General features: G+C 31.5%; 1 protein-coding gene across 6 annotated transcripts in view; it reads left to right on the top strand.

Annotated features, from left to right (window-relative positions):
* VPS13A (vacuolar protein sorting 13 homolog A) overlaps window positions 1-16,095 on the top strand; it is a 238,714-nt gene that overhangs the window by 126,409 nt on the left and 96,210 nt on the right. For all 6 annotated transcript variants that reach the window (XR_004230796.1, XM_031945506.1, XM_031945511.1 and 3 more), the window contains 7 exons: window positions 3,374-3,466; window positions 4,148-4,504; window positions 6,855-6,956; window positions 10,424-10,582; window positions 11,009-11,264; window positions 13,754-13,914; window positions 15,310-15,413. Coding sequence is in view for 5 of the 6 variants with exons in the window: in XM_031945506.1 (XP_031801366.1) it covers window positions 3,374-3,466; window positions 4,148-4,504; window positions 6,855-6,956; window positions 10,424-10,582; window positions 11,009-11,264; window positions 13,754-13,914; window positions 15,310-15,413 (1,232 nt within the window). In the remaining variant the exon portion in view is untranslated. The remainder of the gene's footprint in view (window positions 1-3,373; window positions 3,467-4,147; window positions 4,505-6,854; window positions 6,957-10,423; window positions 10,583-11,008; window positions 11,265-13,753; window positions 13,915-15,309; window positions 15,414-16,095) is intronic.

The following is a 16,095-nucleotide window of genomic DNA, read 5'->3' as shown; positions in this document are numbered from 1 at the left end:
CATAATATATCATTTCTAGTGTATTCCTCTACCATCCTGCTCTTTATAGCAAAGAATAAATGAGATGTGGGGGAAAAAAGTCATCAAGCAAAGTCTATCAACACATCAGAGAAATCTTGTTATTTGTATTTTTCTACAATCAGGGTCCCTTGACTTCATAGAAGGGAGATTGAAATGCCTTCTTGTATTTCTTCTTTAAAGCCAATTTTTGATTATCACAGAACATTTAGTGTTAACTATTTTGTTATTTTTTTTCCAGTTTATAATGTTGTAATAATTGTATATTTTTTTACCCTGACCTCCAATTAGAGAGGAAGTAAATTCCTTGAAAAGACTCCCTACAATAGATGTATCCATTTTCTCTCCTTTTACTCTGTCTTCTTAAACCCCTTATAATCTGACTTCTGGCCTCATTAGTTCACTGATACAAAATACAAAAAAAGAGATAAAAGATAGTCCCTGCTCTTTGGGAGTTCACAATCTAATGGATGCAGCATGCCATAAAATACATACAAAGCACACAATATATACGATAAATAGGAAATAATTAATAGAGGGAGAGCACTAAATTTAAGAGGGTTGGGAAAGGTCTCCAAAAGTCAATGGGATTTTAGTTGGAACCTAAAGAAACGTAGGGAAGGAATTAGGGAGAGATGAGGAGGAAGAGGACAAGAGACTATGCCTATTACACCTGAATTCCCCTTTATGTGTAAAGGGGAGAGGAGACAATAATTCCTAAATTGTGAGCCTTAGAGATTGGGATATTGGTGCTACATTCTAAAATAACAGAAGATAGGAAGAAAAAGGGAAAGATTAACAGAGAAAGATAATGAGTCTGATTGGTGTATTCAGAAACAATCAGTTCTTTTTCTGGGTATAGATAACATTTTTCATAATAAGGCCTTCATAGTTGTCTTGGATCATTGTATTCCTGAGAATAGCAAATTGATTCACAACTGGCCATCCCACAACATTGCTATTATGATGTACATAGTTCATTTTACATGAGCTCCTGGAAGACTTTGTAGGTTTTTCTAAGAGCATCTTGCTCATCAATAGGCCCTCCCTTTTATTACTATCCCTTTCTTCTACATTTCTGCAGGGTAAGAGAGATTTGTATTTCCATATGGAGTATGTACTTTATTTCCTCTTTTAATCCAGTGCTGATGGGATGAAAGTTCACTCACTCTACCTCCACTCCCTCTTTACTGCCATTGTAAATCCTTTATATCTTGCCTTTTTTTATGGCAGATAATTGATATCATTCTACCTCTCCATTTCCTTTCTTGTAGTACATATATATCTCACCCCTTAATTTAATTTTAAAAGATATTATCCCTTTGTATTGAATCATACCTGTGTTCTCTGTCTATATGTACTCCTAACTGCCCTAATAATGAGGAAATTCTTATGAGTTTGAAGTGTTATTCTCATGTAGGAATAATTAAATTATAAATTGTAAACAGTTTAACTTTATTATAAAGTCCCTTAAAATTTCCCTTTCCTAATTACCCACTTATGTTTCTCCTGTATTTGAGTCCTGTATTTGAAAGTTTAATTTTTTTATTCAGCACTCTTCATTCTCATTGGATGTCCACCTTTTCCCCCAAAGGATTATACTCAGTTTTGCTGGATAGGTGATTCTTGGTTATAATTCTAATTCCATTGCTCTCCAGAATATCATATTCCAAGCCCTTTCATTCTTTAATGTAGAAGCTGCTAAAACTTGTGTTATCCTGACTGTGACTTCAGTATATTTGAATTGTTTCTTTCTGGATATTTGCATTATTTTCTCTTTCATCTGGGAGTTCTGGAATTTGGTTATATTATTCCTGGAAGTTTTTAATCTTGTGATGTTTTTCAGGAGATAATTAGTGAATTCTTTCAATTTCTATTTTACCCTCTGGTTCTAGATTATCAGGAGAGGTTTCCTGAAAGATGATTTCTTGCAAGATGATGTCTAGGCTCTTTTTTTTTTTTTTTTTGATCATGGTTTTCATGGTGTACCAGTAATTTTAAAATGATTTCTAGATCTGTTTTCTAGGTCAGTTCTTTTTCCATTGAGGCATTTTTAAAAATTATTTTCTATTTTTTCATTCTTTTGGTTTTGCTTTATTGTTTCATAATTTCTCTTTAAGCCATTAGCTTTCACTTGCTAAATTCTAATGTTTTGGGAGGAGGGTTATTTTTAATTTATTTATTGAACTAAATACAAAATACGAAAAAAAAACAATAAAAAAGAAAGAAAAGAAAAACAAAACAAAACTTTGTCATGTGCTCAGCAGAACATCAGGGAGGGTTCAAAATATATTTCAATAATTTTCCATTTCATGAAAGCATATATAATAATAATAGAAGAAATTATATTCATTAGTATCCATTTTTTCTTTGCTTCCATGTAGGTTATTCTTTTGTTCTGTACTGTACATGTTTTACTTTATTCTTGTTTTCCTCTTTCATCTACCTCATGCAAGCAAGCTGTAATTAAACACAAATGAATTTATAAATGTATACATTCACATACATTTACACAAGTCCATACATATATACCTGTATCCATATGTACACATATATAGACCTACATGCATACATATCTACATATAGTCCAACACACACATATACACATAAATGTGCATTTACCCATATGTAAAGATGCATCTAAAGCAATATTAATATGGCTGACATAATATAGATTTATCTCTTAATTGGATATTTTAAGTTTTGACTTTTTTCTGAGATCAGTTTTTTTTCCTAATAGATTCTACTTCTGATCATTGTTATAGTGTTTATATCTCTTATTTCCTATCCCTTTTAACTCTTCTGTGTTAATTCTCTTCCTTAACTTTTTTGCTAATACTTAATCTCCCTCACTAACAGAGAGGAAAGGGAAAATCTTTGATTTTGCTGTGTTTATTGAGAAAGTTCCTAATTTTTTTTTTTACCATTTTAAATAATGTTAACTTTTGGGTTGAGAGACTTTTCAATATAATGTTTAGGTTTATGATTTGTCAAGTTTTTTTTTTTTCTTAATAGTATAAATGAAGGGTTTTTTTTCTTACTAAGGATTAAAACTTTTGTCAAAGACTTTTTTTTTATTTTGATTAATCTTTTGATTTTGTTATTTGAAGTATTTAATTTAACAAACATATTAAACATAATATGTACAAACCACAATGTGGGAGAATAGAGATATGGAGAGAAAAAAAATATGGTCCCAGTGAAAAAAGCAGATTCTAGAGTTAGATAGCTTGCAGCTAAATTTTTCTTCTTTTGGATGCATTTTTACATTACTATAAAACGAATTGTTTCATTAAATCTCATACCGAGAATATTGAGGGTTCATTTTTCCTGACTGATAATCTTTTTCTCTCAGGTTTTGCAGCCATGTGATTTGTTTTTTCAAAGTGTTCAATCGAGTTCAGATCCACAGATGGTTGATATATCAGTTAAAGCTCTAACACTCAAGGTTAGTTAAAATGTTGTTTAAAGCCATGATTTAAATATTCATAAAAAAAATAGTAGAGTCTATAACTACGTGCAGTTCCTTTTTTATCATAATTTAAGTGCTTAAAAATACATCTACGTTTTGATTTATGTATTTTTTGTAACAGTATTTGCTTTATCAAAGGTGGGTTCCTCTCCTAATTTAATTTTTAAACATTTTAAAAGAAATAACTGTCTTTCATTGTCAGAATTTGAGGTTTTTTTCCTGTTCCTTAATTCATACTTTTATTTTTAAAAATTCATTATGTGCCTTCTATTCTAAAGCACTGAATGTGATATAATAAGAAGAGGTATGATGAAGAAAGTAGCATATTTTCTTCATTCTTGGTATCACAGTTAGTACTAACACTGTAATATTTTTGATAAGTAGTTTATTTAAATTATAATTAATGTATGTAGAACTGGAAAATTGTATTGAAATATAAACTAATATAGCACTTAAAATTTATAAAATACTTTATATATGCATCACTGGATTTTGGTTTATAATAATGTAATTTTAGTACTTTACATTCAGTTATAAAAAAATTGGGTAATTAAGTCATATCATATTTACCTAGAATTTAGGATATACATCAATAGTTTTTATAATGTAATTGTTTTTAGAAGAATTTTTGTTCATGATTAATTACTTTTCTCCTAGATTTCACCAATTATCATAAATACCGTAATTACTATTATGTCAACATTTTATAAAAGTGCAGAAGTTAAGCCTCGAGAATCATTTCCCTCTCAGCCAGATTTGTGGGACAAAGTGGATACAAAGAAGCTGAAAATGTGGTTTCTTGAAGAGTCAGGTGATAATGAAAATGTAGCTGCTGCAGCAGAATTAGTTCCCAATGGAGAGATGATAAAAATGACTATTGACTCAATTTTTGTAGTTCTTGAAGCTGGAGTTGGTCATAGAACAGTACCAATGCTCTTAGCTAAATCATACTTTTCAGGCGAAGGCAAAAACTGGAGTACTCTAATCAATCTTCATTGTCATCTTGAATTAGAAGTAAGTACTCAGCAGTATTATTCCTTTTCCTAATATTTACAACAAACAATAGTATCTTAGTTTTAATGTTTATTTTTGCTAGTTCTGTTGAACTTAGAATCATAGATAGCCTACTCAGTTTCTTATAAATTGAACTAATGTTTATAGTTTATTGGGTCATCTTGCTTTAACTTTTGAAAAAACATATTACAAATGATTTTCACTTAAAACTTTAAACCTTATATAAATATTTAAAATATTGAATCTTAGACAAATTAACTTAAAATTTGACCTTAAAATTAACTTGAGATTCATTTGATATAATTTGATAAATTGATATAATTTCCTCAAATAAATATAAATTGCCCAAATAAAATCCCCAAATTTCATTGTATATTCTCTAAGTTGTAGTTATTTGGACTTGATTGTCTCAAAGCTTATTCTATATTCTTTTGAATCTTATAATCTTCATTGGACTCTCCACCTATTTTAAAACTGATTTGTAGTGTAATATCAATATTTTATTCTCCAAAGTATATTGGGGTAGATTTGAAATGCTGATGTATTTCTAAAGAAGTAGTGGTAAGTAGCAGGTTTAAAATAAGATATTTTTGTTATAATATATGTACTGAGGGCAGAAAATCTTAATGTTGCAGTTACTGGAGACCATTAAGAGTAACTTTTAAACTAAATTTAGACTTTTATTAGTAGAAATTATTTTGGAAGTTTATTTTTATTTTTTTATTATTATTTTTTTATTTAATAGCCTTTTATTTATAGGATATATGCATGGGTAACTTTACAGCATTAACAATTGCCAAACCTCTTGTTCCAATTTTTTACCTCTTACCCCCCCACCCCCTCCCCTTGATGGCAGGATGATCAGTAGATGTTAAATATATTAAAATATAAATTAGATACACAATAAGTATACATGACCAAAACGTTATTTTGCTGTACAAAAAGAATCAGACTTTGAAATATTGTACAATTAGCTTGTGAAGGAAATCAAAAATGCAGGTGTGCATAAATATAGGGATTGGGAATTCAATGTAATGGTTTTTAGTCATCTCCCAGAGTTCTTTTTCTGGGCATAGCTGGTTCAGTTCATTACTGCTCCATTAGAAATGATTTGGTTGATCTCGTTGCTGAGGATGGCCTGGTCCATCAGAACTGGTCATCATATAGTATTGTTGTTGAAGTATATAATGATCTCCTGGTCCTGCTCATTTCACTCAGCATCAGTTCCTGTAAGTCTCTCCAGGCCTTTCTGAAATCATCCTGTTGGTCATTTCTTACAGAACAGTAATATTCCATAATATTCATATACCACAATTTATTCAGCCATTCTCCAACTGATGGACATCCATTCAGTTTCCAGTTTTTAGCCACTACAAAAAGGGCTGCCACAAACATTCGTGCACATACAGGTCCCTTTCCCTTCTTTATAATCAATTTGGGATATGATCCCAGTAGTAACACTGCTGGATCAAAGGGTATGCACAGTTTGATAACTTTTTGAGCATAGTTCCAAACTGCTCTCCAAAATGGTTGGATTCGTTCACAACTCCACCAACAATGCATCAATGTCCCAGTTTTCCCTCATCCTCTCCAACAATCATCATTATTTTTTCCTGTCATCTTAGCCAATCTGATAGGTGTGTATTTTGGAAGTTTAATTGAATTAATATAACTGACTTAAAATTTAAAGAAATTCAAATTTCTGCTCAAATAAAGTGATGAAATCATAGAATTAGAAGATTTCAGAGGATTGCCCTTAATGAATAAGAAATCTTTTTTATGGTGTCTTTGTCAGGTATCATTGATACCTCCAGTGACAGGATATGTATTACCTTTCAACATAGCTGATGGTATTTTTGATAACTCCAATTGTAGGAAGTTCTTGGGTTTGTTGACCTAAAATTTGTCTCTTATAACGTTTTACATATTGTTTTCCCTTCTGAGGTCAAACAATAACTATGTTATTTCTTCTTTGTCGTACTGCATTGTATTTTAAGATATTTCAGTCTAACTCATGTTTCCTCCAAATTAAAAAAATAAAAACAAAAACATTTCTTAGTTGTAATTTGGCTCAACTTATTACTCAAGTAGGCTTAGTTTATTTATCTGTGTTTTCATATAACAGTTCTATGTTAAAATGTTTCATCTTATTTGGTTATCAGAAAAGTACTTTCCAAATAACTAAAGCCAGATTTCAAATTTTTAAACATGTTTGAAGCATACTTCAGAACTTTGCATTGAATTTAGTCTGGGTTGTTCAGGAAATTCAGAGCATCATATAAAGCAATTCAGAATTATATAGTATTAGAACATGAATGCCTGATTTTCTTTTTTTTAATATCTCTTTTAGGTACATTACTACAATGAAATGTTTGGTGTATGGGAACCTTTACTTGAACCGTTAGAAATTGATCAAACTGAAGATTTTCGACCATGGAATCTTGGAATAAAGGTATATGTGATTTCAGATAAAATTCATATATTTAACTGGAAAAATTTGTAAATTGAATAGATCTCATTTTATAACAATGATTACATGACTGAGGTGAATAGTAAAAAATTAATATTCTGGGCCTAATAATACATACATCTTTTTGTTTTATACTTCACACAACTTGTAGAATATTGCTTAATCTCTAACATTCTTCACATTCTTTTATGATGTAGTTGGTAGATATTAAAGAACTTTAGGAAGGAACTTTAGGATTATATATCCATTGTCTTCCATATAAGGGAACTGAGACCCAGAGGTCTTAGGTATTCAGAGTTGATAGATGGAGTTTCTGTAATTTCTAGTCAATTTCCTATTTGACAACCTAATCTCCTGAATGCATTTTTATATGTTTATTTATCTGCTAGTCTTAAAATTGGCTTGTGTGAGTATTCAAGGAGGATTAATACCTTTTGTATGAGGGCTTACTGAGTCCTTTTCAGGATTGCCTATCTTCCTTTGGCATTTACATAGCACTCAACTTCATTATTTTTATAAAGCATCCATATTACATCCATTATTCTACAACAGAATGTAAATATAGCATCCATTATCCTACAACAGACAAATAATTCTCCAAGCTAAGTGCTTGGTAAGGTGTTTTGTCGTTTTGGTTTCTGGAAGTAGCACAATTGATCATTTAATTGCCAAATCATATGACCCTCAGTCTTCATCTTTCTTGACCTCTGTGCCACCTTTGATGGCTTGAGACAAACATACCTAGAAAGATCTTAATTTGGGAAGCCAACATCACTCATTGCATCCTGAGCTACTGCTTAGACCCAGTGAGTCTAAAGGAGTGAGACTGATGACTTCACAGCTGCCTTGCTTAAATCCAATTTATATATGAATGAAGATATCACTCTTTTGATGTCTTTTTGCAACTTTGACACTGTCAGTCATCTTTTTCTTGACAGTGTTTTCTTTTTGTTTTTCATGAAACCACTCTCATTTCCTGATCCTTTTCTTCCTCTCGACCATTCTTCTTTCTTAAATTGTTGGATCTTTTTCCAGATCTTGCCCACTAAATGTCAGTGTCCTTCAAGACTTTGTCCTGTGCCCTTTTCTCCCTCTGTATTATTTCATTTGATGATCTCATTGGTTCCTATGGTTCCAATTATCTTCTCTGTACTAATGATTATTAAAAATTCTTATCTGGACCCTAACCTCTTTGCTGACCTCCCAACTCACAAAATTTCAGACATCTTGACTAGATATCCCCTAGAAATCTAAAATGTCTAAAACTGAACTAATTGTATTTCTCCTAAAGCCTTCCCCTCTTCCAGACTTTCTTATTGCTGTTGAGAACATCACCATCCTTTCAATTACTTAGATTCATAACCTTCCCTATTTCTTTCTCTCAGCTCCTGTGCCTTATCTCTTGCCAAGTCTCTTCATAATGTCTCTTATACTTACCTTTTCTTTCCTCTGATACTGCTCACACTCTGCTGCAGTTCCTCATCACAGAGCTCCTGGGTTATTACAATAATTGCTTGTTGGGAAGTCTCTCCTCACTTCTGTCTGTACTTTCCTGCCAAAGTGATTTTCCTAAAACACAAATTTGACCATATCACTCCTTTCAGTCAACTCCAGTGATTCTCTCTTTATCTCCAGCATTAAATATTAAATCTTCTTTTTATCTTTTACAGAATTTCATAAGATTTCTTCCAACCTTTTAATTCTTGTTTCTCCATATTCTCCTCTTTGCCGTCTTTCATCCAGTGACACTGACCTCTTTGCAGTTTCTCACATTAGATACCTCATCTTCTGCCTTTGTTTATTTTCAGTGGCAGTCCCTATGTCCAAATTTCTTGCTCTCTTCATCTCTGTTTTCTGACTTCCTTTAATTTTCAGCTAAAATGCTACTTTCGGTAAGAAGCATAACTGGTTTCACTTAATGCTAATGTCATCCTTACATTGATCATCTCCAGTTTATCTTGTATATATAGGTTTATTTGCAACTTAACTCCCCCATAAGATAATGCACTATTGAGAACAGGAAGTATCTCTCCCCACCTATTTTTGCATGTATAAGACTCAGTGCAGCCCATAATAGACTCTTCATAAGTATTTGTTGACTTGTCTTTTTACTAAGATATAGTCTCTATCATTTGATGAAGTATCCTTATTAATGGAAATCATAGCTCTGTCAAAGATATGAAGCAAGCTCTCTAGTGGCTATCATATTGAAGGTATGGCAGTAGCAGGAATCATACCATTACCATTTTATATTTAATTTAATATATCACAATTACAAATTTCACCCTATCTTATGTTTTAAGAATCCTGTGTAGTAGTTGACAGATTATTATTATACTTATTTTAATAATGAAGAAACTGAGACTCAGTAGTATTAGGTGATTTGTCTAAAGACATGCAGGAAGTGATAGGATTAGGAGTTGATCTTAATCTTTTCACCTTTCAATCTAGCACGCTGATACACATGATTTTTGGACAAGAAGTTCAAAAGCTTATAGTAGCTTGAAAAATTTGATCACCTGTGCTTAAATGGGCATAACTTTTATAAAATGATTACAGTGTGATAGAGCATTTAATAGAGTTCAGGATTTTCCCTCTCTTCCATAATTTCTCAACTGATTTCTGTTCTGATGATAAAATTAACTGGTTGGTTGAGGTTTTGCTACTTTTAGGTATCTTTTCATTTATGAGACGTGCTTTGGAGATGCTCCTTTTCTTTTTCTTCTTATAGTGAACAGCTATCAGCCTTGTAGGATTTTTGAAAGGATTAGGAGAACCAATTAGAACTGAAAACAACAGGCCCCTCTCAAAACAACAGACCCCTCTCATTTGTCACATTTAAGGGAAGGCCATGTAAACCAGAGACACTTAGGAAAGCAATGAAGGGCAAGGGAAGGAACAATGGAAGAGAACTAGGAATTCATCTTCCCTAAAAGTAGAGTAGCTACTAAGACCAAGGAAAGTAAGTAGGCTTGCTGACTCTCCCTGCCCTGAAGGATGAGGCTTATGCTTTTAAAGCTAGGGGGAGTTTCTATCAAACTTCCCAATACCTCTCATTTTGAGATTACACTGATCTTTTAAAAATGCACCTTGGAAGGAATTCAAATTAAGATGTTTTTAGGAAATTTCAGGCTGTTGTAGGAGGCTTCTGGTAGTTCTTGTTAGAAGTTACTCCTGGAAGCTGGCATGTTTTTTTATATCAAGATTTTACTGGGACTCCTGGTTCCATTTTCATTTACTGCTTACAGGTAACTCTGATTTTTGCTTTTGCTTATTTATTTATTATTTTTAGGTAGGGTTGGGGTGCCACTGGTGTCCCTAATTTCATACTACACAATGAATTATAACTTTTATTTTAAAAATTAGACTATGCTTTTAATGGATAATGGAATAATACTGTTTTTGTTTCTAATGTTATCTTTAAAGCAAATTTGTTTGTAACGTTTTAGGTTAAAAAAAAAGCAAAGAAGACCTTGGTTGAATCAGACACCGAGGAAGAAAATTATAAAGTTCCAGAATACAAAACAGTAATCAGTTTCTATTCAAAAGACCAGTTGAATATTACTTTATCTAAATGTGGCCTTGTAATGTTGAATAATTTAGGAAAGGTAAGAAATTAATTTGAGTAAAGAATTGCATTCTCCTTTTAATTGACCTGTTCTTAATCTTGATTAAGCAGTAGATTATTTGATTTGAAAAGATTTCTATTATGTCATCTATGTTCCTGATTTGGGCAGCTGTTTGGTATAGTGGATGGAGTGCCAGGCCTGAGGTTAGTTATATTCATCTTCCTGAGTTCAAATCTGGCTTCAGACACTTACTAAATGCCTGACCTGGGCAAGTTATTTAATTGTTTGTCCCAGTTTCCTAATTTATAAAATGAAGTGGAGAAGGAAATGTCAAAGTACTCCCAAATGAGGTCATGAAAAGTTGGATATTACTGAATAATAGCAAGAAAAATAAAATATTTATGATTTATAGTACTTCTTTGTTTTATTTTTATACTTTTGGTTTAAAATATATTTTGTTCTTAGGCATTTGCAGAAGCTGCTACTCAAACTTCAGGTGTCTTCACAAAGGATCAAGCACCATTTGTGATTTTCAATTCTCTTGGAATTGCTATATCTGTGTCAATGAGTGATGCCTTTTGTGTTCTTAATGTTCCTGTGGCAAAAACATTTGAATTAAAAAATGAAGAGAGTTTAAGTATGGATTATGTCAGAAGTAATGATGGTGATCAATTTAGTGCAATGACCAGCCTAAGCAGCAAACTTTTTTTCATTCTGCTCAGTAAGTTTCACATTTTTAAAAAGTTTTTTTCTTTAAGTATTTTTGTTACAGTGATACGCAGCTTATTATGTGTTTTAACTTGTACACAGGTGTAATCTACTTAATTTTTTCCAAGAACAGTCATCTTGGGTAGTTAGTTTTATTAGAAGAATGTAATAAATGACAATTGAATGACTTCGATGAAGGGTTTTATGGCCACCGTAGAGTTTTGTTTTGTTTTTTTTATCATGTTTTAACTCTCTTATTTGCAAATGTTACTCCCAGAATTTCCGGAGTATAAAAAAAACCAGCAGAAGTGATCCAAACATTACTTAAACAGAAATCCCATCTACAAAACCCAGAGAAAGGAGTCATCCAGTTTTTCCTTCAAGATTACTAGGGAGGGGCAGAGTCATTACATTCTGAGGAAGTCCTTTCCATTTTTAGTTCACATAATTTTTAGGAAAGTTTCTCTTACATCAGCTTCCTTCAACTTCTACCCACTGCTTCTTAGCCTTTTGACATCAAGCATAACATTCGTCTTCCATATAGTAGACCTTAAAATACTAAAGACAGGTACCATCTACTCTTAAGGCTTCTCTTCTCCAAGCTAAATATTCCCAGTTTCGTATGGCATCTCCTTGACTCTGTTTTTCCTATTATATGGTACCCAGAAAATACTACAACACTCCAGATGTGGCCTTGCCCTGGACAAAGGATGTCAGTAAAATATGTCCCATTCTTAGTATAGCCTATAATAACATTAACTTTTTATTTGCAGTATCTCCACAGCTGACCCATATGATATTGCAGTTCACTAAACCCCAACTGTTTTCACATGAACAACTTTATAGGCATACCTTTATCATCTTTGACTTGTGAAGTTTATTTTTTGAATGCAAGTTTTACATTTTTTGTTTTGCTTTGGTACTAGATCATTAATTTCATCATTAACTAGCAGCTATTAATTTTTTAATTAAATTTTTAAAAATGAAAAAACCTGCCTTGTGTGTTTCCTCTCTGCCTTTCACTTGGTCCCCACACAAAATTGACAAAGCAAGAAAAATAAAACTTCTGATACAAACCTATATAGTCAAGCAAAACACATTTCCAAATTGGTAGGACTTTTAAATTTCATCTTATTTTTTCTGACCCAACATTGTCTTATGTTGAGATCTTTTTTTTATCATTCAATATATTTTATGAAAGGAAAATTTCATAAGATTGCAGTGTATGGCTTTATGAATTTTGTTGATAGGCCTGGGAACTAGCATAGGAAACATTTAAGTGAGGAAACTTTATTGATTCAACTTATTATTATTCTCTGCAATTTGTATTAAGTAGATTTCCAAGAGTACTGAGAGGATAAATGACTTCCTCAAAATCACATAGCCAATAATATATTCCAGAGGTAGGACTTGAACCTATACTTTCCTGGTTCTGAGACTATTTTCCGTACATTATACCATATTGCTTCTCAACATAATCTGTCAATAGACAACCATTTAAGAACACACTTGTATACCAAGCATTGTGTTGTGTACCAAGCATTGTGCTAAGCACAGGAAATACAAATAGATCAAATGAAACATTCCATGCTTACTAGGAAATTCCATTTCAATAGAGTAGACAACAAGACCATATAAAAGCATAGATAGAATAAAAATAGAGTAAAGTCAAATACTAATTAATAATATACAGAATATTTTGGGAAAGAAGGTGCTAATGTCTACGGATGTCAGAAAAGGCTCCCCATAGAAAGTAATGCTAAAGGTAGAATTTTGGAGGAGAGATTCAGTAAGGCAGAGTTGAAGGGACAATAAATTCTAGATAGGAAAAATAGTCAATGCAAAGTCACTGAGATTGGAAATAGAATATTGTATGTGAGGAACAGAGATAAGACTTATTGGAATGGATTTCTAGTGGCATAGGGGGAATAAAATAGTTTATTGTTAAATTTTTCTCATCTATGATATGGTCAGTAGGAGGTCAACAAGAGTATTATTCCCTTCTAGGTCATTCCCCTATGTTGCCTTACTGCTTTCTGTTGTAGAAACAAGGGTATTTGTCTCCTTAAGATACATCTAAATTATAACTGCTTTCTACTTGAATTCCTTTTCTGATATTCATAGGCCAAGTATATAGTATATAGTATAGGTCTATCTATACTAGGCCTAGAAATTAGGTCTAGTATCTTCTAATTTATCTGATGGCTTGACATACTCCATTCTTCCCAAATTAAGGTCTTGCTCACATCTATATTCATAAAAAAGATATTCTTAATCATAGAATATTTTGTTAATTACTTGGGATTCTAATGCTGTGGGATTCTCTTTACAATACTTAATTATTGAAATATCTGTTCTTAAATATAATGTCATTTTATTTCCATATTTTAATGGTAACCTATAAATTTCAATGATGAATATACTTGAGATAAATAATCCTATTGAAATTTGTTAGCTATTCTCTGGGTCTCTCATTTTTGTAATATTTTTCTTTTGATTTAGCACCTGATAACCATTCTACTGCTGATAAGATTCCATTAACAAAAGTGGGTCGACGTCTATACACTGTTAGACACAGAGAGTCTGGTGTTGAAAGATCTATTGTTTGCCAAATTGATACAGTTGAAGGAAGTAAGAAGATTACAGTCCGATCCCCAGTACAGGTATTTTGTGATTTGACTTAAAAAATCATGCTATAGTTACCTTCACATATTTCTCATAAAATGTTTTCTCAGAATTGTATTTCATGAACATATGCATTATATCCTGGTAATTACATTTAGAGAAAGTTTTTTCATTCTACTGTATGGAACAGCCTGTTTCTTAAGTTTCTAGATAATTATATATTTATAGTTTATATTAATGATAGGATAACTCAATTCTGACTACACTTCTCAGTTGCTTTATATTTGCTAAATTAGAATACTTGAATTTGAGTTGCAAGTAAAGTCTACTCCCAATTATTTACATATTTTATCTTCTGTTTGACTTATTGATAATAGCTTTTTATTCCCAAATTAACTTTTTCCACTGAATATTTAGGCTGTCAGTTTTTATATTAGGATGTTTAATATGTGATTAACAGAGTATTTTACTGATTCATTATTATAATAGCCTAAGCAAAATAAAAATTATTTTCATATATCTTATTTTGTATTCTATATACACCTGCCATTACTAGCTTGTGTATTAGATAATTGAGTTTATATAGCAGGTGTGGTTAATCTTCAAAACACACTTTTTAAACTGATAAAAGCCCCAAGGAGTTATTTGATATTTTTTCTTCTCTCTCTTCTCTCCTGTTTTTCCTCTCCATTATTTCCTCCTTGGAAAACTGTATCTTGGTTTCTTAGCAAACTGTATATTGTCCCAGCTAATTTTCTAAGTTAATAGTTCTTGGTTTGTACCTCACCTTCTTAGTAGAGGCAATTATCTTTATTTGCCATGAAAAAGGTAGAGTCAGGATGTCAAGAATAGTCATGTATATCTAGCCACAGTTAACAAAGTAAGATATAATATATGAGATGGAGCAGTGGTATCAAATTGAAATAGATTCTTGTGGGCTGTATAGTGACTTAGAAAGCCACAAATTAACACTATACCCTATTGTTTTTCTTTATTTTCTTAAGCATTTTAATTACATTTTAATCTGATTCAACCAGCACTGGAGAGTTTTGTAGACTTCAAGATAGTGGGGTTTAATATCTTTTTGGTGAAATATTAACTGTGAAAAATATTTTTTGAAGATTCTGCTTGCTTTGGGAACTTCTGAATTTATTAAAATTAAGTGGTCAGTAATTTTAAGTCTGGTAATCATTTAGTTTATTAATTTTATGCTTAATAATGGAAATATTTCCTATGTTTTTACAGTTTTATCAGTGCCTATAATTATGATTAGCACAAGTGCAACCTTCTCTAGTAATTTGAAGTATAGTTTTAGAGAAATTAGCTTATTTTTAGCTGCTTCTGTCTTTTTTTGTGCGAAAATAATAATGTTTTTGTACCTAGTTTTCAAAATGGCTAATCAGTATTTGTTTTTAATTATTTTAATTTTGTAGATACGAAATCATTTCTCAATTCCATTGAATATTTATGAAGGTGACACATTGTTGGGAACTGCTTTACCAGAAAATGAGTTCAATGTACCATTGACATCTTATCGGTAAATAAAAAAATATTTATCATAACCCGTTTAACTTTTTAAAGTTTCTCTTAGACTTGTGTATGACCATGAAGAAATTATAGAACTAAAGAATAGGCCTATTTGTATTGTTGTTTTCATACTAGAAGTTTTAAAAATGGAGGACAAACTCTGCTCTTCTCCTGCAAAGGTATACTTGATTTTATTAGTAAAATGTAATTGATATAGAAATTTAAAAATTCCTCCAAATACAACATAGACTCTAAATGAAGATGGAAGTTTTCCATAACAAGAAATAATTCTTTTTAGTTTGGCATTCTTGAGAATCCTGTTTTTTGGTAAAGGTATATATAGACCTAACATTTCTGTGCAATACAGAAATTGACATATCTTAAATTTTGTTTTCGAATCTTTAAAACTGTGAGGATGGTGGTGCATTTAACATGATTAGAGAAGTCTTATTCAAAATACTTACAAAATTCACAAAATACATAAGAATCAATGTTCTAATGCATATGCAAGATATGTAAATATAGTTATAAAATGTTAAAGAAATAAAAATGACTTCTAATTTCTGGGGATATTTGTTGTTCATGATTGGGCTGCATTAATATAAGTGTGTGTGTGTGTGTGTGTGTGTGTGTGTGTTTTACATACACAGCCAAATGTGGTTGGGAGAGTTAAAAAATAGAAGTGATTACAA

Source organism: Sarcophilus harrisii, chromosome 1 (assembly GCF_902635505.1).
Source record: "Sarcophilus harrisii chromosome 1, mSarHar1.11, whole genome shotgun sequence".
NCBI lineage: Eukaryota > Metazoa > Chordata > Mammalia > Dasyuromorphia > Dasyuridae > Sarcophilus > Sarcophilus harrisii.
The sequence above is the reverse complement of the archived record's forward strand: the minus strand, read 5'-3'. Positions and strand labels throughout refer to the sequence as shown.